The 21406-nt window shown below is 39.6% G+C and overlaps 1 protein-coding gene across 11 annotated transcripts in view; it reads left to right on the top strand.

Moving 5' to 3' along the window:
- The window catches only part of LOC121329961 (ryanodine receptor 3-like), a 121483-nt gene that overhangs the window by 40223 nt on the left and 59854 nt on the right, over positions 1–21406 (top strand). For 8 of the 11 annotated variants that reach the window (XM_041276107.1, XM_041276104.1, XM_041276105.1 and 5 more), the window contains exons 27-40: positions 2431–2533; positions 3473–3607; positions 8391–8664; positions 11721–11835; positions 12159–12291; positions 14271–14374; positions 14888–15023; positions 15891–16077; positions 16598–16706; positions 17706–17826; positions 18439–18608; positions 19601–19821; positions 20044–20134; positions 20673–20813. In XM_041276107.1, coding sequence (XP_041132041.1) covers positions 2431–2533; positions 3473–3607; positions 8391–8664; positions 11721–11835; positions 12159–12291; positions 14271–14374; positions 14888–15023; positions 15891–16077; positions 16598–16706; positions 17706–17826; positions 18439–18608; positions 19601–19821; positions 20044–20134; positions 20673–20813 — 2040 coding nt within the window. The remainder of the gene's footprint in view (positions 1–2430; positions 2534–3472; positions 3608–8390; positions 8665–11720; positions 11836–12158; positions 12292–14270; positions 14375–14887; positions 15024–15890; positions 16078–16597; positions 16707–17705; positions 17827–18438; positions 18609–19600; positions 19822–20043; positions 20135–20672; positions 20814–21406) is intronic. The other 3 variants (XM_041276108.1, XM_041276106.1, XM_041276099.1) reach the window with 1 other exon arrangement.

The following is a 21406-nucleotide window of genomic DNA, read 5'->3' as shown; positions in this document are numbered from 1 at the left end:
AGGTGCATCATTTTCTGTGCAGGCTGGAGAAAGAAATTGCGTAACTCGATAACAGACACCTAGCTGTTGGATAGGTCTTATGCCATGTTTGCAGACTATAAAACCAGTCTGCAAACCAGTTGCCCGACTGGTTCTGTAACCAGACGTTGTGAATCAAACTCTCCCTGCTATGTCTCGCATTATTTAATACTAGATCTTTATCCAGAAAAGCTCCACTAATGAATTAATTAATTGAATATCATAAACTGGATGTTTTATGTAACGGAAACCTAGTTACATGCTGTCGAAAATGTCTCTCTGATAGAGTCTTCTCCCCATGAATTATAATTTTTTTGCAAAAGGAACGCCCTATGGGGAGGGGGACTGGCTTGCTTCCATCGTTCTAATTGCAATGTAAAACAAAATAGTATTGAAAGTTATGCTTCTTTTGAACCATTAACACTAACTTTAATGTTAGTCAGTTACCTATGATCATTGTAATTTATTTATCGTAACCCAAATCCAACCTAGCTTTTGTGACAATGTGTCAATTTTTTTTCTCTATGCTATCTGATAAACATAATAGAGTTATTTTATTAACAGTGACTGATCAAGTCTGTGGAATTGTCACAAAGACGGCTGCAGTGGGTAACGTCAGACCAGAACCAGGAACCAACACAGAATAGACAGAGAGACTTGGAGTTTTGGTGCTTGCTTGCGCTCAACATTTAATAATTAAACACACAGAAAATAAAAAGTTGCAAGACAAACAAAACTCGGGACATAAAATAAATATACAAAAAAAAACGGACTACACAGACAAACACGGTGAGCTGGTATAATTATTTACTATTAATTGCTATTACCTCCGTCTGCAATCCCGTTCTCCACTCACCGAACACACAACCCCGAGTGAGTGAAAACGTGCTGCTTTTATGCAGCTGTACCGAGACTCGACTGCTAATCAATCATTCAATTGGAGTCTCGGTACAACTGCACGTGAATTAATAAAAGTGCAATTCCCGTGCTCACATATTATTGCATTTTACCTGCACATGAAGTGCTGTGCAATCCTCGTGCCTAAATACAAATATGTATTTTAAACACCCGTAACCCATATTACATCCTGTGTACCAATGACTATACACCAACATTAACACACTACACGCAACATACAACACAGAAGTACACACAGGGGCAGGGCAACATTGCCACAGGAATTTATAAGGCTTTTATATTCCCTAGAGTATGCCCCACATGCTAAAGATATCGGTCATCTGGAGTAGTTCCCTCTGCCTTCAAATTGCTGTGGTTAAACCTCTGTTCAAGAAAGCAACCTAGACCCTGCTGCTTTAAAGAATTATAGACCTATTTCAAATCTGCCAAAACCTATTTCTAACTAAGGTTCTAGACAAAGTTGTAAACAACCAGGTGAATTAGTTTCTTGAGAGTAACTTGAAAAATGTAAAGTTTGAAAATGTTCTGTTTGGTTTCCATTCTGCGCACAGTACCATAGACTGCACTCATCAGAGTGGTGATTGACCTACTGTTAATTGCAGACTCCAGTTGTCTCCATCTTCCTCCTGCTCACATATGTAACTGAAATGGATTTACCAGTGAGCAGGAAGATGATGGGAAATGTAGTTCCATGCAAATACATGGGAAGCCATCTTGCGGCAGGGATTCCAATGTAAAAGTTTTAAAAAGTTGTCAAAATGTAAAAGAAAAAATGTAAACAATACACATACCTTACGTAAACAGTTATAGCAACACTTTGGAACATGTAACACAATAAAATAAAAAAGGTCCTTATGTACCCTTTAAATCGCAAGTGTGAATGGGGTGTAATTCATGCTTTTGTGGCTTCCCGATTTGACCACTGCTGTGCTCTACTTGCTGGGCTTCCAGGTTAGCCATGATTCATCTGCAGCTTATACAGAATGCAGATGCTAGGGCTTTCAGAAAAACAAACAAAGAGAGGCAAAATACAGTAACTCCTGCATTGGCCTTACTGCATTGGCTCCCAGAGAAGTTTGGAGTTGATTTTTAAATTGTATTTTTGACTTCCAAAGTATTTACTAGTATGGCTCCAGATTATATAAAGGAGCTTGTGTCAACCTCCAAAGGTCTTTCTTGAAATCCTAAAGCCAAACATATAGTAAAGGCTGACTGGATGTGCTAAACTCACTCCAGACAGCATGCAAAATGTCCTCAGCCAACAGCAGAATAGTGCCCAACTTGAGCATCAAATTGAATCAGCCATTGTTGTTTTCTAGTGCAGAACTTTGCTGTTTGCATTGTACACCATTGTTCTCTCAAAGGGCTTCCGATTAGTAATGGCTCTACCTGCCAAGGCAGCAGTGTCTTGTGACTTTTCAGCATGGTGGTATTGTATTGTATTGCATAGCCTGGTCCCGAGATTGCTTCCTAACAATTTTCTTTTTCTTGTAGATCAACATGTTGTTAAACTACAAACTCGGAGAAGACTGCCCCTGTCCGGATGAAATCCGTGAGGAGATGTACGAGTTCCACGATGACCTCCTTTTGCACTGTGGTATGGAAACGCATCATGCTATAGGAATTTACAACACCCTAAAAATATATATATACATAACAGAGTTCTAGGAAGCATTCAAAACACCATTGTCTTGCATGAGCTGGAATGAAAAACAGGGAATTTGTAACCTGCTGTAGTGTCAATATAACTAATAGCTTGACTGTGTGCATTTGGTGACCCTACTGAATCTTAACATATTTATGAACAAATAATTGCTGCAGTGTGAACTAGGGCCATACAGTTATTGTTTAACAGTAAATGATTAATACACACACAGTTTATTTATTATCCTACTTGCAAGTGTTGTTGGAAACATTATATTTCATAAAATGAAAAGTTATTCTTTAATGTTTCTAATTGCTTGCATGTTCAGTCTTCAGAATCTTTCAGAATTCATTACATGAGAATGACTTGTGCCTTTTTGATGTCTGCAGCTTTTGTAAAGATGTTTTAGGATAATGCAGTTTAGGATGTTAATCTAAACTGGTGGTTCAATATTTTTTCTGTAAACTAAAATCAGTTATCTCACGCACACACACATCAATATGTTGCTATGTTTCATGAACAACCTGATAAACAAAAACATATCCATTAAGGGACAGTCATCCTATGCATTTGCTCTTGTCTTAGGTTTGCTTCACTCTAAGTGTATACTATTTCAGAACTAGAATAAATAACTACAGTGTTAATTTAAGGGCAATGACACACAAGGTTTTTCAATGGCTCATCAACCGTTTGAGATGCAGACTTTGTAGTTTAATGTTGTGGAAACCCTTTGGCAAAATGTAACAGTGCCTGTGATGTGATGTGGTTGACACATAGTCATGTGACTTTTTGTTTTTTGAGCTGTAGGCTGCATATCCAGTACGCAGCTGGATTGGGTGATTTTCTTTTCATCTCATGGACTGCAATGTGATTCTCCTGTCTCCCTGCCAGGCATCCCTCTGGAAGAGGAGGAGGAGGTGGAGCAGGACACCTCCATTAGGGGCCGGCTACTCTCCCTGGTGCACAAGATCAAAGGAGCACCCAAGAAGCAGGAGGAGCCCACCGAGAAGGAGCAGGCAGCCCCCAGTGAGTATCGCACACAGCTAGATCATTCCTGACGTCAGCATGCTTGCTGACAAGCTTCAATGAGGCAAGGTGGCACAGACAGCTGGCTCATTCACTAGCTTTTCATGCCTTTCACATCCGGTGGCCCAGGTTTGAATCCAGTTGCTCAGCTTTAGTCTGATTGAACAGTTGTCCACATGATAAATTATCATGCAATTCAGCTCAGCACTGTTACTGTTTTGACACTAATGCTGTAACAAGAATTCACTCAGTCTAGGAAAACCAACTAACTAACGATCAAATGAACTAGTCCTACCACCAGAGGCAGTTGAGACATGGAAATAATTTATTTGGATGTTGAATATTGTATATAGTATTTATTGTATATAGATTCGGGTCATGCCACTTGGTTCCTGTTGCGCAGCTCAAATTGAATTTAATACAGCAATAATGCAAAGGGAATGTTAGTGGATTAACAAGTTAATTACAGTAAAAGGGTCTGTTAAAAAAGGGGTTGAGATGTGCTCAAATCAGAGCTGTGATGAGACTATCTCATGCCACCTGCCTAACAGCTAGCACTACGCCACACTGGGTCATTTTCCTTCACTGTTTACCTTTTCCAGTAATAACTTTTCACTGAACACCACATGCATTGTCCTTTATTTATTTTCCCAGCTGCAATAAAGTGCATTAGCAAACTCTTCTTTAATGGTTGACTTGTTGTAAGAATTATTTATTGTTGAATGTTTTGTAAAAGGCCGTTGTTCCTGTGACCTGCCCACACTCTTCAAACGGGGAATTGTCACATCTCTGAGGGGTTTTGCATGTGAAATAATAATTTCAGTAAATAATAACAAACTTGTCTTATAGATTTTGGAACACAAAGCCTCCTGCTACAATATCACCTAGTTTGTGGAGTGGAGGATAATTAGATCTGCCACATGTCAATACTCATCTCAGGAGTGCCTGTGTGAATGTTGGTCGAAGTTAATTTCCTGAAATTGTGTTATTGGTTTGGGAGCACAGAGAGCCTTATTACAGAGTAGTTGTGCTGGTTGATATAAAGTGGAGTTGAGCATAATTGAATCACCCAAATTGCAAGAAGGATGCTGCTGACTTGCATATGAATATAAAAACAGGAAAATAAATCTTGATGTGTATAACACCCTTGTGGCTTTAAGAGAGTTCTCAAAATCAGAGCATAAAGATTAAGTACATTGGACGCACCATAGTCATGACACATTTGAGGGCAGTCTGCTCAGCAATAGCACACGTACATTGAGTAGCTTGCAGAATTGCTATGGGATTCTCTGACATTGCTGATGGTAGATGGAGCAATGCTCCCTGAACCTGTCCTGTTCAGCAAGAACTAAGGGGAAGTCCTTGAAAATGGCTGTGAACTGCAGAGCTTGCACACTGTGTCCAATAGAAAACAATGTAACTTGAAGCTGTGCACAAACTGCTGAACTGCAAAGTCATATTAGGTTTCAAGCACATACTGTACCAGTAAACAAACTGATATGTAGAAACAAGTTATCTGTACATACTACAATAGTTCCATGTCCTAATGACTGCTGGAGTCTGATAATACTTTATTTTCTAAAGAGCTGGAAGAAAAAACATCTGAAAAATGTCATAGCAAGCTGCTTTCATTGGTACCACTGTGTATTGGAATCCTAAATTCAGAACACCACAGGATAAATTCCATAAAGAACAGCAGATCTGATAAGGTTATTGCAATCTTTTAAAGGTTTGTAACTCTTTTGTTAGCTACTAATTACTTTAATGATAACAGATGTGCCGTAAAAATCATTGTAATGTGTTTATGAAAGAGATACCATTTCATTTAAAGCTGGAGATTTTAAATAAGCAATAATAAAAAGAGCTGCTTCTGTAAACCCCCCCAATTACACCTCAGCAGTTTGTTACTGTATTGCTTCCTTTATTGCTTCAGAGTAATGGTGAGGCACAGGGGATGGAACACAAGTCTGTAAATCCAGCCAACTCTGTATTCTGAAAAAGATTACCTTTTATAATGAATTTTAAATGCCTTCAATGTGTTACTAGCCTAGAGCATTAAAGGTTAAGCCGTCTGAATTGGGAGTAATAATCAGGTGTGAAGCCCTATGAATCATGCCCTTCTTTCATCTGTCTGCTGCTGGCTTGATTTAAGGCTGTGTGTGAGGCTCAAATTTCAATAACCAACACATTTTATAAGAAAAAATAGCCTTATTTATGGCACTCAAGTGTCAAGTACCACCGGTTAATGTTTCAGCGGTATTTACAGATAGCTGAAGGGTTGTCTTGCCTAATTGGTGAGGGCTCCTTCCCTCAGACCCATTGCATGGACGTGATTTCAGGAAGTCAGATACATATATAAAGACATGTATTCTCCACCAGTGTAATCAAACAGATATCCTGGAATAACTGCAATAATCATCTGAATATGAAAACCCTCTCCACTGTCATCAACAACAATGAGGGTTTAACTATATGAAGATCCGTCAACCAATGTATTACTAAAACTTGCAAGCTTGTTCTTGATTTGAATTCTTTCTCTTTTAATGGCTAATTCTCCACTCAAAGTGAAGGATTTAGCAGGGGAACTAAAATGATATATTTGGTGTGTCTAACTGGAACATTTTATTCGGTCTGCCAAAAACTTCCACTCTTATGCTCGAACATCCCAGAGGACAGTGCACCATTCCTGGATGTTATAATAATCGTTAATAACAATCTTTTATTTTATATAGCACCTTTTGTAGTGGACCACCATCACAAAGCGCTTTACAAGATATGAGACTAGAGTGTGTGAACTATGAATCAGTTGCAGAGTCACTTACAACAACGTCTCACCCGAAAGGGTGCACAAGGAGGTTAAGTGACTTTCTCAGGGTCACTCAATGAGTCAGTGGCTGAGCTGGGATTTGAACTGGGGGCCTTCTGGTTACAAGCTTATTTCTTTAACTGCTGGATCACACAGCCTCCTATAACCAACTATTAATACAATGATCTTTGCAAACACTTCTGTAGCATTGCCACTACAATCCACTACAAAGAAAACAACTCTTATTCCTATCACCAATATAACTCCTCACGTAAAACTTACTGTAATTCCACAGTACTGCACCTCAGACTCATCTGCAGTTATGACGAGGATTTTAATGAAATGTGAATGTTTAAGAACTGTGGGTCTAATGAAGCTAAGACACAAGGTTTACCATGGCTTATACAGTGTAAAAGCACCGTGTAAGGTTCCTTATTCTAATAGGAATGTTATTTCCTAACTGAAAAAACTAACATATTATACTGTTTGTGGAATTTATCAATGCAGCAGACCCACAACCAGTAAACAAAGAAAAAAACACAAGCTCATATTTGAACTGAGCACCTCAGGATCTTTCAGAATGAACACAGCATGACTCAAAATTGATTACTGTGGTGCAGGACTTGTCCTAAAACGTTTTGAATTAATTAAATTAATTGTTCTACTTTTTGCACATTCGGCCGTCATCTTCTATATCATACCATATGTATGACATCTTGTAGTTTCTTTGATTACATGGTGTTAAATAAAATATTTAAATTATGTTCATATATATATATATATATATATATATATATATATATATATATATATATATTTTTTTTTTTTTTTAATCAATCTTAAAATTGTAGGTGATGCAAAACTTGTGGCCGTAGCTGAGGAATACATATTTTGAAACTTTTATGTGGAACGTGTTTTACAGTTTGGCTCATACACAGGACTACAAAGTGAAACGGGAGTGGTTTTTACAAATACACCTTAATGATATTCCTTTTAGAAGAGTATTTTAGTAAGAAATTATTATTGTCACAGCTCTAGGCTGTAGAGGATGAAACATTATTATTGTCACACCTCTAGACTGTAGACGGTGAAACATTGGTCAATGTTTTTTCTTCCTGTGTCACCTCCTGTCTTCAGTGATTTACATTGGCAGTCTAACACAGCCTACATGTGTCATTAGCTTTTTAAATCTATAAAAAAAAAAAGGACAGGATTAAAAAAAATGCTGAATGTGTCTTCAGCCTGAGCTCAGGGATATTTATGTTGTGGTTCATTTGACCCTGCCTGGGTGATTGTACTGTTGGTAGGGTTGTAATGGTGTCTGGCTCTGTGTACCTTACACATAAATAAATCAACCCTAGACTGCAGAGCAACATTTCAGTTAGGTTTCTTTATGTTAATACCATTTTTATATATTTTTCTTTTCAGATGTCCTTATTTAGTTATGTTGTCATATGTGTACATGTATAACCTAAACAGAAAACATTTATCTCCATGCCAGCTACCTTGTACTAAAGATTGGGTTAGAAGAAGGGTTGATTATCACAGTATTAACACAGATACCTTTTTTGTGTCTTAATTTATTATACTGAATGTTTCCTATCAATAATGGTCTTGTCAACAATAATCTTATTACAGACTATCATTGAAAGCTAAAAAGTATAAACACCACGACTCTCAACCTGTAAAAAACCTATTTATTCCAAATTTCTGTAGATGTTAAATAAGTTCCACATAATTTAATTGGGCAAGTGGTGTGGCTTTTTTTTAAAGCTAGAGTTGAAAAACAAAAGGAAAAAAAATGAGGGCATGAGTAAGAAAGAATAACTGATTGGAGAGGTTTTGGGTTGAATTGATAAATTAATAATATCTTCATTGATAACTAAACATTTTAACTTACTCCTACCTGCCTACCAAACCTCAATCAAAGCAAAGCTCTTTTAAAGTCTGACCTAATCATGTTTTATTTTTTTTCAGCCACCCTGAAGGAGCTGATCTCTCAGACCATGGTGAGCTGGGCCCAGGAGTCTCACATCCAGGACCCCGAGCTGGTGCGCGTGATGTTCAGTCTGCTGCACCGGCAGTACGACAGCATCGGGGAGCTGCTGCGCGCCATGAGGAAGGGCTACACCATCAGCGCGGCCTCCGTGCAGGACACCATCAACCTGCTGGCCTCCCTGGGGCAGATCCGCTCCCTGCTCAGCGTGCGCATGGGCAAAGAGGAGGAGAAGCTCATGATCAACGGACTGGGGTAGGAGAGGAGTCCTGGGCTGTGTGCAAGGCAGGGGGTGCTGTGTGGGCTGCACAGCGGTACAGTACCTCGATCCAAGCTTTATAAAACTAATCAGGACAACCAGCATTGGTTACAATACAGGATGATGCATCTCAATTGATCCTATCCATGGTTTATGTATCCCCTTTGATCAAACGTATATATTTTTTGAAATTTTAAAAGAGTTTGTGTGAACTCTGTGGAGTTAGAGAAGGAGACATAACTTTGAAAAAAAACTAACATATATGCATTATATAAGAAATGCATAATTTGGAAATGTACAATTATGCACAGTGAATGATGGGGCTATATAAATACAGCGAATATTGTATAGTTTGCTGTAAGATTACACTTTCTCTCTCTCTCTCTCTCTACTCTATATATATATATATATATATATATATATATATATATATATATATATATATATATATATATATATATATATTGTATTTATTTATTTAAAATAGTTAAATAAGTTCAGAAATAACATATAGCTGATTTTACACTGATACGAGCCGTCTCATACAAAGACATTTCAGATGGCTGTATCAATTCAATATCAGGGGCAAACTCTATGCATTTCATTTCATTATGGAATATCCACCTGTACAACACCTACTATATAACTACCTTATTAAACTGCCTGTGTTACTAAAGTGTTCAGTGCCAGCAATCAGACCCAAGCTAAACTTGGTTAACTGGTCCTGGTACTCTCTGGTCCAGTAGTTTGTCAGTTGAGACGACAGTAGTTACTGGTTGGATAACTGTAGTAAGTATAATAATTTCCAAATAGAGTGCAAAGAGATTGTAAACACATTATTTTTCAGAACACATCAAGGATACTGCAGTCATGCAAAATGGAATTAAATTCTAGGATTGCAGAATCCATTGGGAGCAGATTGTTTACCCTGCGCACCCTTTGTTGGCTTTCCAGTTTGTTTACATGTGTAAAGGTAGTTTCAGCTGTCTCTTTGTCTCCGGTCAGGTTCCTGCTAACACCATAAAAGCATCAGGGTGTTCTGAATTGCTCAGCGAATTCAGTATTTCAGTTATACAGTCTCTGAAGGAAATGAAGATGTCTCCTACACTGTTAATTTACCTGTTGTAGCATCTTGCTCATACCGCGGGGATACAGTATCAGCTGGCAGTCTGTCTCTCACTGATTAGCTCATCCCAGCTTGCCTCATCTTGGAGCCTTTCCCACACTTTGTGCATGTGACTTCCCTGTCCTGTGGTTTCGGGTTGCAGTGCATGCACTGTGAAGTCTTTGTGGAGCCTCTTTTACTTCTTCTCCTTAGTTGGGTTTGAAATGCTTTCACTTCCAGTTGGCATTCATGCCCACTCAATCCCCTTCTGTTATGGCAAAGACAATTTGGCTCTTCATTTACATTGTTCCGGATATGCATACAACACTATAAATAAAAAGATTATCCTGCACCTTATAATTGTCCATGTTGTAGGGCACATGTTCCGAATGCAGTTGACATGAATTTGACCTACAGCAGAAGAAGCAACTGCCAAGTGCTAATAAGGGATAAGAGCCTTGGTTAGTATTGCTTTAAAGGGGTCGGTGACTGGTTAGCACTACAGTAAGAGGACAGTGATACTGTATAGTGCTAATAATATAATAACCCGTGGTTAGCACTTTGATACTCATTGAACACAGATGTGCATCATCCATCTTAATAAACATTCTCCAGACCTCTGATTTCAGATAAACCACAGCGACTTCTGCTTCTTCTATGAATATCTCTTCTTCCTGACATTTCATCTTCAGAAATACCCTGCCCTACTCTCACCTTTAGATCTGGAAAGTAAGCTTCAGAGCGTTTCACAGCTAGCAGAAATGTGTGTTACATTGCCACATTGCCTCCTGCAGCATCAGTGACACAGACACAGCGAGGGCAGTGCAGGGATGGAAATAATTGCTATTGCACAACACTTTGATCCTCTTAGGATTTACCTCTTATTCCATTTACTGGGAGCAGTAGGTAACAATCTCAGTTGTCTAATTAACAACACAGTTAAACCTGTGATGGCTCAAACTGCTCTACATTAACAGCTGGTTTTACAGACCCTGATTAGCTCTAAACTTGGATTATCATACCTTTGGTTACATTAGTTAGACAAGGTCTGAGAGAGGTTTTATTTCCATCCTTTGACTTCAGTATAAATGTCTGACACTGGTCCCCCAAAACATTCATATATTGTTTAATAAAATAACATTTATAACAAAAGAGATGGAAAGGTGAATTGGACACTAAGGACTGAACCCAAGGCAGCAGTCAGACACGTCTTAATAATGGAAGTTAATAAGTGGTGTTTAGGGTGTAGCTGTAACAGGCAGTGTTGTGTGAGATTAGATATGTTTAAAAGCTCTATAACCTCAAGCCTGTCTCTTTTGCATAGTGGTTAAGAAGCTTGCCTGCGGTGGGCAGGGTCGCCAGTTTGCTCTCAGCCTCCTCCCCATTTCATCTCCTATTGTTATAAGAGAGGATGTCTTGTGCTGTTTGTGGCACTAAAACTGAAATTATCTGTTATAATTAGAGACAAGCAATGTATTAAATTATTATAAATCACAAAAACAAACACTCAGGTACTGCTATTAAAAATAAAGTGTTGTTTTTCATATGAATTCTGCCTTATATTCCATGCACAGGATGATGTTTGTACACAGGGTAAGGTGTATGAATGATTTCTCATTCTTGATTTATAATGCTCAGCCAGCTTCCAGAGATCTTTACAATGCCCACTTGACAAAGAGAACCAACCCTCACATTGTCATTCAGCTGAGCTTTGCCGAACGTACAGTATTGATGAGGCTTGTTAGTTATAGCCAAATTATACCCAACTATTAGATTATTGTAAAAAATGTCATTTGAAACGTTAAAACAAAACAGTTCTCTGTTATGCCACAAGGGTTGGACCACGTATGGGTATCAATTTGTTTCAATGTTGCCCCCAGGGCTGTGGCTGACTTTGTGGGTCCTGGATGCTCTTAACATGCTGGTTTTCTTTGTATTGGTTTGCAGGGACATCATGAACAACAAGGTGTTTTACCAGCACCCCAATCTGATGAGAGTGCTGGGCATGCACGAGACTGTGATGGAGGTCATGGTGAATGTGCTCGGAGGGGACAAATCTCAGGTAGATCCTTCAGCCATTATCCACACTTCCGCACAATCACGCACACTCCATGTTTTTCTTTGCAGGTAACACTGCAACTACAATGTATATAAATATAAATGTAAATGTAGTCTCTTGTTTGAAAAATGGTATTGTTAAGATGTAAAATAATAATAAAAAACATTTAAAAAAAGAAAACTATGATCGGTACGAAGTCTTCACATGTTTTGCTTGTTCAGCTGAACTATATAAATGTTACAGAATAAAACAATCCTGACTGTCCCTGTTCTTAGCGTTTGTTTCCACGGATCCCTGTGAATCGCTTGTTTCTTCTCTCATTGTAGCAGATTACTTTTCCCAAGATGGTGGCAAGCTGCTGTCGATTTTTGTGCTACTTTTGCCGCATCAGCAGTCAGAACCAGAAGTCCATGTTTGATCATCTCAGCTACCTATTGGAGAACAGCAGTGTTGGACTGGGTGCGTGTTGAAACACACCGATACTTGTGCAATGCAAAGTGAAATGCATCCTTGACCTGTGCTGTGTTATGTAATACATACAAGTTGCAACATCAACATTTAGCACAGAACTTGGCCCTTTTAAGTGGGTGTAGCTAGCAACATTGGTTCACAATGGCAAACAAGCATTTTCATTTAAAACATGACTGGTCAAGGTTAACAAAAGTTCTCAGTTTGCTTACCTAGCCTTCCAGGAAGTCTGTTGCTGTTTTACTTCCTAGTAGCAGCATCTTTAGGCTTGAAGAAATCTTACTGGCTGCACAGCATGTCAATCGTTAGAGGAAGTAGATAGTTGGTTACTGATAGAAAAGACGTCCCTTTTAGATTAAATAAATTAAATTCCTGTGAAGCAAGAACCAGATATGGGTGTGAGTGGGTGATCCTAGGTATGACTGAATCATCTTAATTCAAAATGGAAAGTTCATCTGCACAAGGGGAGCAGAGCTGTGAGGATGGAACTAAAGATAATGAGAAGGAGATAAATGGATTTCAAAGCCCTGCAACAAGACCTCTAAGCTGGTTTGACTGGTGGGGTGGACGTGCTTCATATCGGCAGTTTAATCACTTACTGTACAGTAAGCACTTAGCGCTGACAAACGAGATGTTGAGATGAATTAGGGAGATGCTTGACAGGAGTTTGGCAGGATGCTGGCACACACTGATAAATGAGAGATGCTGCTGATAATGCAGAGATGGAAAGGAGACTCCCATTGCAGAGCAGTTTGTACCAGTCCAGCTTTTACTACAGAGCTGTATTACCTATACTAAAGGCGTTCGAACTAGGGCATGTTTTTTATTTCTATAATAAATCACTCAAATTATTAGAGTAACATGTACAGACAGGGTTTATTCACTGAGAAATCATGGAACTTGTTGATTGTTCAGTTCTTTTTAATGAGATATCTAATTTAAGTCTCACATTCTTCATATATCATTTTTAATTAAGCATATATAATTCATGTAGAACGACCACACGTCTTTCTGGTTTGCTTCTCAAGTAAGTCAAGACACTAGAGATGCTAGACACCCAGCTTCCCTTTGATGGCTCCACTCTACCACAGTGTTTCAGCTGCTAACAAACTAATTGAAGTTATCCCATTAAGCCTCTGAGCCACTGCAGTCTGACCAATTAACATATTTGAATGATGTTTCAATAAAATAAGAGGGTCAAATACATTCTTAGAGATGTATTACAATGGGAGGCTTATGTCCATACTGTAGTGCCTTGACACCTGTATATTGTCAAGTAATGTATGTTTGTTGTAGATGTAGATTCTGCCCTCTGCTGTTCAGATTTCAGTACTGCAGAAACTACAGTGGAATTTAATGTCATGATTAATTGAAAAGGGTTAGACTGATTGCGATTTATAAAGGATCTGGTTACATTACTAAATATGGATTGTGTTTGGAGCAATTCCTTTGAACTCCGATGTTTATTACTTTTGAAGTTACTGTTTGGGTTCAGTGCTTGTGAAAGAGAGAGATGCACAAGGGAACTCCTATAAAGTAAGTAAAGAACTTCCTTTTACTTCCATTTGTGTCCTACAGTCCTGCTCTGAGTTGAGTTCGATGTAGTGACTTGGCTTGGCATTATCTACACCAGAGCTCCACATTACGGCTCTCTTGATTTAAAAGTGAAAGCTGGACATTTGCTATTTTTTGGTAGGGAAAAAACAAATGTTGCGTAACATTTTTATGTCATTTTTGGTTTTGTGTCTTGTGTCCCTTTTAAAAATCTCTAGTCATCGATATGAGGTTTCACATCCCTGATCTATAATATTTAGGGTTTTTCAACTACAGTAATCTTCCCTCACTCTACACCTGTGTGTAGACACCTTTTTATTTGGCTGAATACAGTGTCTACAATAGGTGTACTCCAGGTATGTTATCAGCTCTGTGTGTATTTCCTGTTAACTGACGGCAGCTTCCTGTGCTCGCAGCGTCTCCGGCAATGAGAGGCTCCACCCCCTTGGATGTGGCCGCCGCCTCTGTGATGGACAACAACGGGCTGGCTCTGGCCTTGGAGGAGCCTGACCTGGACAAGGTAGCGCTTCCAATGCTTTTCACTGTGTGAAAAACATTTACTGTATATATATATATATATATATATATATATATATATATATATATATATATAAGGATTTTACTCAGAAGAACATAATTAGAATTCACAGCAGAAGATATTTGTTATTGAAGAACCCAGAGCCCAAATAAACACAAAAAAAACAACCCTAAACCAAATAATCGTGGTGTGACAGTGTGGGCATTGGGGTTTTGAGTAGGAACACACTTCTGATAAATCCCTTTATACAGCTAGCCAACAACTGAGAGTCCTAGGTCTTTATTTCCTGATAGCTCACCGTGGAAGGTTATTCACCTCTATTGTGGGCACATAGCAAGCAGCTATTGGAGAACACAATATAATGTTGATGGCATTATTCTAAACCTAATTTCTGCTCTGTTTCACACTTTGGAACTTATTTTCTAGTGACATGTTCATGTTTGTGTTTGAGAGCTATTCTTGTGAGTTTTAATCCTTGTGTGTCTGTGTTGGCAGGTCGTAACATACTTGGCAGGCTGTGGGCTCCAGAGCTGCCCCATGCTATTGGCTAAAGGGTACCCTGACATCGGGTGGAATCCAATCGAAGGGGAGCGCTACCTGTCTTTCCTGCGCTTTGCTGTATTTGTCAACGGTGGGTTTCACTCAAAGCTGGATGTAAACACTTCTTATCCTGGCTCTCCCAGTGCCTGCAGTCTGTAGTGCTATGTCCAGGAAACATCTCTATTAATAGCAAGGTTGGGGTCAATTCCTGTTTTTTCAATTCCAGTTCCATTTCCAATTCCTTTTTCAAATCAATTCCCAATTGATACGCTCCGGGGGCAGGTATTTCCAGGATAGAAAGGGTTAAAGGAATGAACTGTAATTCCATTACTGATAGAACTGCCACAACCCCCCACCCCCCGCAGTGAAGAGAATGTACTTTTGCATTTCAGTAATTGAATGAAGTGAAATTATTACAGCAGTTCAGCAACTCCAGAGCCCATTATAAACTTTAGTTTATTTTTGTTTTCTCTCTTCCCAGCTGATTTTACAGAATTTTAACCAGTGGTATTCCAGTATTTTTTTTTAAATTGACACTTTCAGTCAGGACCCTTTTAACTGGGCTCTTCCCCTCAGTCTTGTTCAACCTGGCCTGGTAAATATAACACTGTTATCATGTTATGAGTATCCTATTTTCATTGCCATAGCCTTTACCCACAATAGTGGTTCAGTTCCTGTTATGTTGTAGGGGTAGTACGACTACTAATTCAGTTGAACAGTCCAGGTCAAATAAATATTAATAAATCATGTATTTGATAATGTCTGTTTCTCTATTTGTGTGTGTACTGTTTTGTAACATTTTGTTTGTGTTTTATACTTTAAAACTGCTTGGGATTTAAAAAAAAAAAAAAATAATGTTCTAAAATGTCATTTATATGTTATACATGCACTTCCATCCATCTGAAACCACCCATTGCTGGTTGGTGCTACTGCTGTTCTGTTGTTAATGTCTGTGCAGGGGAGAGTGTTGAAGAGAACTCCAGCGTGGTGGTGAAGCTTCTGATCCGTCACCCCGAGTGCTTCGGCCCGGCTCTGCGTGGGGAGGGGGGGAAGGGCCTGCTGGGGGCCATGAAGGAGGCCATTAGCATCTCTGAGAACCCCGCTCTCGATGTGCCCAGCGGTCCCCCGGGACTCCAGAGAGACGCGTAAGCCCCGTGTCCCTAATCACGACCCACATCCCTCACGTCAGTGAACAACAAAATCACACCCAACATTTTTGAGAAATAAACAGTATTTACTACAAATGTCATGTCATCACTAGAAATGTGTTTTAATTAGTGTATTTCTCATAGAAAATTCTATTTAAATAGACTCCCATGCATTGGTTTGTATCGTCTGTTTATATCAGTAAATCAGCCATAATAATCATCCATTCTTAATAAGTACACTGTCTTATAAAGCCGCTGGCCTGTTTGATCTACTGTAGTTTTACCTTAGATCAGTAAACACAGGGCCATTGACTGCCTAGCTACGTAGATGGTACTGTTATAGAGTAAACTTATAAGGTGCACTTAACAGGGATGGAAATAGGACTTGCATTGCAGAGGTGTTTGAGCAATGCTGTGAGCTGATGTGCAATGCTGTGAAATGGGAGTTTTCTTCAAATGTATTCTGCTGAAGCTTGTGTTCAATGGGTGTGAACATTCCCGTCTCTGGCTTGAGCAGGACTGGGGAGGAGGAGGAAGAGGAGGAGATTGTTCACATGGGCAATGCCATCATGTCCTTCTACTCCGCTCTCATTGACCTGCTGGGTCGCTGCGCACCGGAGATGCATGTGAGTTCCACCGGCTTCAACAAGTCAATTTCTTACCTTGTATTATATACCTATATATCTAGACGACCACTTATCTAAATGTGATGAAACCTGGGTATGACATTCTTTATCGCCAGCTATTGGAATGATCAGAATGTGGGGATAATTAAATATCTCGGTGCAGGGGCATGTCACCTTGAGGCAGCAACGTCAAGCAGGTGGGTTGTTTAAACAGTCAGTGTATGTCTGAATGTGTATGTGTCCTGGTATAGCCGCCCCCTGAGTAGCAGTGTTTATGGGATCTAATAATCAAACAAACTTGTTATGAATTGTTCCAGTTGCAGCCTGGCAGAAAGTCTTTCTCGGTTTCAAGGAGACTGGCACTCATGGCTTCTATTCTAAACATTTCTAAACAGTCTCATTTCAGCCACTTCTCTTCTGCTCCCTGCATAAGTCAAGGAGAAAGCGGCAGTGTTTACAAGAAACACATTATTTTACCTTTGCTGTATACCATGTTGTCCAGATCAAAGCAGCATTCTTTTCAGCATATTCCCAATTTTGTTTTGATATGTTTTTTCACACATCGAAGGCAAATCAATTAAGCTTTTTTTTTGTTTGTTTTTTTAAATAACAGTGTATCCAGTTCATGCTTTCTCCTGCAACAATGCTGGTCCTCTGATTAAAATGAGTGGTGCATTGTGGGAACAGAAAACCAGCATTGTTGCTGGAGGAAGTATGGTCACTTCCAAGTAAATTTTCAGAAATGTATATCCCTGTTGACTTATGACCCGTGATACATGATTAAAGATTTCAAAAGTGTCGTCAAACATTTGAAAAATATGACGATATGGACAACACGGGGCACAGCAAAGGAAACGTTTCATGTAAACTTTGTAGGGTGTTGTGTAGCACTTTACAATCATAGTCTTCAGCACAGTGACTGTGTGTGTGTGTGTGTGTGTGTGTGTGTGTGTGTGTGTGTGTGTGTGTGTGTGTGTGTTTGTGCTTCTTTTCCCACAGCTAATCAACAAAGGGAAGGGGGAAGCTCTCCGGATCAGATCCATTCTGCGATCCCTGGTGCCAACTGAGGACCTGGTGGGCATTATCAGCATACCACTTAAAATGCCAACTGTGAATAAAGGTACATTACTGATAGATACATAATTTATATGCATGGGTGTTCAGGAGTATTGGCATCACACAACACTACCTGTTAAATTACACGAGGAAGAAATTAAATTACACGAGGAAGAAATTGGTCACTGAAACACGATCAGAAAAACAGTAACAATACCAACCAAAACTCAGAGGTGGTTGTGGAGTTTTTATATGCAATTAATCTGAGCAGAACTTTTAATTACCTAGGTGTTTTTCAAAAAAGTTACCTGGTCCTGAATTCTAGCTGTAGATTCCTGCACTTTAATCTGCTGTACATACATTACAGGGTTTGAAGGCTGGGGCTGTATGACGGATTATCTTAAAAGATGAGGATTTTAGTGACTTCCCAGACATGCCCTACAAGCTGTCCACATTAGAACTCATTCAAACTCCTAGCATGGTACATAAAAAAAAAAAAAAACACATTGCAGTAAATTCAGTATAAATGAAGAGCACTGGAAAGATTGTTTGGTTCATAATTCCTTCCTTGCTAGGTATCATAACTTAGCACCTTGTGTTCTTTTTTTTTCAGCATGCATTTTCTTTCCCTGCTTTGTCGTGTTGTTTCATTGATAAGGTTCCTCTTTCCCGTCAGATGGCTCCGTCACTGAGCCTGACATGTCTGGTACTTTCTGTCCTGACCACAAGGCCCCAATGGTGCTGTTCCTGGAGCGTGTCTATGGGGTCGAGGACCAGAGCTTCCTGCTCCATCTGCTGGAGGTGGGCTTCCTGCCGGACCTCAGGGCCTCAGCCTCCCTCGACACGGTGAGTCAAGGAGGAGCTGCAATTTGAAGACACCTGGTTGAAACGTTTGTGTATGGAAAGCGTTGATGGAAATATTGTAAGAACAAAGCTATGATTTGAGAGACAGCTGTGCTGCAGTTATGTGGGCAGTGTATTCTGCTGTCAGGGAAATAATGTTTTACTGCCTGGGAAAAGGTCAATCGAATGGACAGAACTCACCCTGAAGGTAATAGTTGTCTGTTCAAAATGTTGCTGATACACAGAGGAAAGCCAAAAAACAAGCTTTGCATGCAAAGGGGTGTAGAGACTATAAAAAAGCAGCACTTGGAGGTGATTTCCACGAAGCATACCTGAGTCCTGCCCTGACGACTGACCATCCCATGCCTGGTGCTTCTTCCATAAGATTAGGTCATTGATCACTACTTAATTTCTGTTTTTAGCTAGGTGCTACATTATAATGTTTAAGTGGTAATATTTTAGCAACATTTGTGTAACTTTTGATTATTGGAATCAAATAATAATAAAAAAAAAACTTAAATCCTTGTTGTATGTGCATCTTTACACACAAATACATCAATAATTTAGTTTCGTTACATTTGTCATTGAATACTAAATTTCTTTTAGTATTTCAAAATCTCCTTAAAAGCTGATTAAATAGTAGCACAAGACTACAATTCGCTGCTTCAGTATTTTTCTGCTCGTTAATCTTGTTGCATGTTAACCGTACATTTTGCAGCATTTGAAACGTATGTGCTGCTACCTAAGATTATCTTTTCAAACTTGAAATGGGATATTTAGAAAAAAGCCACTGGACAGCCCTAGTTTAGATGATGGTGGCAATATTTGCAATTTGGCCTTCGTTATTCTAGTTTAAAATGCATTGTTGTGACTGAGGACTTCTAAAACTGTTACGACCTTCAGAGTGATACCTGTCCTAGCAGCCACCGTGACAAAATGTTTTTCCCAGTTAAAATTAAGAACATGTTCACAGTTTCCCGTTTCTGCCCCTGCAGGAGGCTCTGAGCACCACTGAGATGGCTCTGGCTATGAACAGGTATATTTGCTCGGCCGTGCTGCACCTGCTCACTCGCTGCGCTCCCCAATTCGCCGGCACAGAGCACCACGCCTCCCTGATAGACTCCACCTTGCACACCATCTACAGGCTCTCCAAGGGCCGCTCGCTCACCAAAGCACAGAGGGACGCAATCGAGGAATGCTTGCTGGGTATTTGTAGGTAAGCTTTTGAAACCTCTACTCCCTGACAGTTACTGGGGCTCCAGAGCAGAGATCCAGAGATTAGAGTTTGAATATGAGGCTGTGAGACAGCAAGACGTATAGATAGAAAACTAGTCTGTTCGGAAGAGCCCTACCATGTTTAGTTCTTGGCTGTTGTGGACGGTGCACCAGCCTGTTGGTCCCTCTTTGTTTTCTGATTCTCCTGCTTTCTTTCTTGTAGCTACCTGCGGCCCTCGATGTTGCAGCAGCTTCTGCGTCGCCTGGTCTTTGACGTGCCTTTGCTGACTGAGTATTGCAAGATGCCCCTGAAGGTTCGTACACAGATTCCTCTGTTAAATGGAAAGAGATTTACCCATTATACGAAACACATCACTGTATATAATATTTTTTCAGTAACTTCACTAATTACTGTTATGGTTCCTTTTTCAGAAAAAAATATCTCTGTAAAATGTAAACTGTGCCTGTAAAGTAACTGTTTCTAATTATAACAGTAACTAGTTACTGTTACAATTGCAATTCTGTTCAAGTAACTTGTAACTATAAATGATTACTTTGTAAAAATAACTTCCCCAGCACTGAGTTCTATATATATTAAGTGTTTAAATTAATGGATGAACTGCCCTCCTTATGATTTACCTAACACCTTCACAGTGCATATATCCTAAATGAAAAGGAGCTTCCAAATATTGCACCATATCCACAACAATAGAACAATATTATTATATTTGAATAGCCTCTGGTCCAATTGCAACCACACAGTCTAACACGACCACTCTTCTGAACCGGGCCGAGCCCTTAGTAGATAGAGCTTGTACTGTTGTGTAACAGAGCACTTGTGTTCCTCCTCAGCTGCTAACCAATCACTACGAGCGGAGCTGGAAGTACTACTGCCTCCCCATGGGCTGGGGGAGCTATGGCATGGCCTCTGAGGAGGAGGTGCTCCTCACCAAAAAGCTCTTCTGGGGAATCTTTGACGCTCTATCTCAAAAGGTACAGTGTCACAATACATCCTGATAATAACTTCTGGTTTGCATTACTAATACAGACGGCATGTTTGTTTTTAAAGCACAACACTAAGTTTTAAATGTAACATTTTATTAGAAATGTTTCAAAAGGTATGCTATTGGTATTTCAGCTGTAAATATTGAAATGCATTACACATCTAATTACTATTGCTAAATATGGGTTGTTTTAACACGCTTTACTAACATCACCCTGAAGTTAATGGCAAAGAAGTTTTGTCAATCCTGGTAGGGGGTGTAAACGTGTGGGTTGCTGTGCGTAGTGAGAGGGTGATGCAGGTGCTCCAAACAAGGACAGACACAAAGTTCACGGTTCACGGTTTAATTCCTCAACCGCTTTCACCGTTCAGAAATAATAAAGCTGGCTCTACCTAACAATGGGTATCACCAGCGCCAAAACAAGGGGTTACAGTCCCGAAATAATAATACCACAACACAGACAGACACGTCTCTGGACAGTGCTCTTAGTGTAGGTGTGGTGCTGAAACAGTGATGTTGGTTAAGTGCAGGTGCAGTGAAGTTCAAGTGAATCGCTGGCCCCAAGGCTGCAGCTCCCAACTC

Source organism: Polyodon spathula, chromosome 17 (genome assembly GCF_017654505.1).
Source record: "Polyodon spathula isolate WHYD16114869_AA chromosome 17, ASM1765450v1, whole genome shotgun sequence".
In the NCBI taxonomy this organism is placed as follows: Eukaryota; Metazoa; Chordata; class Actinopteri; order Acipenseriformes; family Polyodontidae; genus Polyodon; species Polyodon spathula.
This window is presented reverse-complemented; position numbering and strand designations above follow the sequence as displayed.